The sequence below is a fragment of the Eurypyga helias genome, unplaced genomic scaffold (assembly GCF_000690775.1).
Source record: "Eurypyga helias isolate BGI_N326 unplaced genomic scaffold, ASM69077v1 scaffold33452, whole genome shotgun sequence".
NCBI classification, from domain to species: Eukaryota; Metazoa; Chordata; class Aves; order Eurypygiformes; family Eurypygidae; genus Eurypyga; species Eurypyga helias.
This window is the reverse complement of record NW_010235842.1, coordinates 1-846: the sequence shown is the minus strand read 5'-3', so window position 1 is coordinate 846 and position 846 is coordinate 1. Positions and strand designations below refer to the sequence as shown.

Sequence of the window (846 nt, the reverse complement as noted above, 5' to 3'; positions counted from 1 at the left end):
GCTGTGGAGCTTTCACTTGGGGTTTCTCTCCCTCAGGCTGCTACAACTACCTGTACAGGATGAAGGCGCTGGATGCGATCAGAACATCCGGTAAGGGGGCTGAGGGGCCACGCATGGAGGAAAGAGGGGTGCGGCACGTCAGCCAGCGGCCTTGGGATCGGGCTCGAGGTCCTGGTTTGGGAATAGCAGTCGCTTATCCTGCCCGGGGCTGGCGGCCCGAGGGGGCGCTCTGCTCTCCAGCAGCCAGCCGATGCGGTGGGAAGTTCCTGTTGTTGCTGCCCGGTGACCTTGGCCGCAGGTGACCACAGGTCCTGCCTCTATTTCCCAGAAATCCCGTTCCATGCAGAGGGCCGGTACCCAAAGTCTTTAATAGGGAAGAACTTCTGTGCCTACCTGCTGGAACTGCGCAATTCCAGCGCTTCCTTCAAGGGCATCCGCAAAGCCTTGATCGACACGCTGCTGGATGGGTACGAGAGCGCCCGCTACGGCACTGGGGTAAGCGCCGGCCCCGCTGCAGCGCCGCGACCTGTTCCCCGTGCTCCAGCCTGAGGGCACGCTGCGACCTCGGCTGGGTTTTCCAGTCTTTCCTGTTTGCCTCCAGGTCTTTGGGAAACCGGAATATCTGCGGTACCAGGAGGCTTGCGCTGAACGAGCTGGCGAACATGTGAGCGTTGTTGCTGGGGTGCGGTGGGGGAGTTCTTGGGTCCCAGCGTCCCGTTGCGGAGGCGTGAGCGGGTTTTGGGGCAGAGCCCAGCCCCTGGGACATGGGCTGTCCGCGCCATCCGGCCCCTCGCAGCCCGGCAGTCGCAGCGTCCTGGGTTTGTCGGTCCCGGTTCCTGCTTGCGC

At 63.5% G+C, this 846-nt stretch overlaps 1 protein-coding gene across 1 annotated transcript in view; it reads left to right on the top strand.

The window, feature by feature from the left end:
* LOC104506081 (chromosome unknown open reading frame, human C1orf43) overlaps positions 1-664 on the top strand; it is a gene marked incomplete at both ends in the record, with an annotated part of 928 nt that extends 264 nt beyond the window's left edge. The window contains 3 exons of the mRNA XM_010146895.1: positions 37-90; positions 329-495; positions 602-664. Coding sequence (XP_010145197.1) covers positions 37-90; positions 329-495; positions 602-664 — 284 coding nt within the window. The remainder of the gene's footprint in view (positions 1-36; positions 91-328; positions 496-601) is intronic.
* Positions 665-846: the final 182 nt, after the last annotated feature.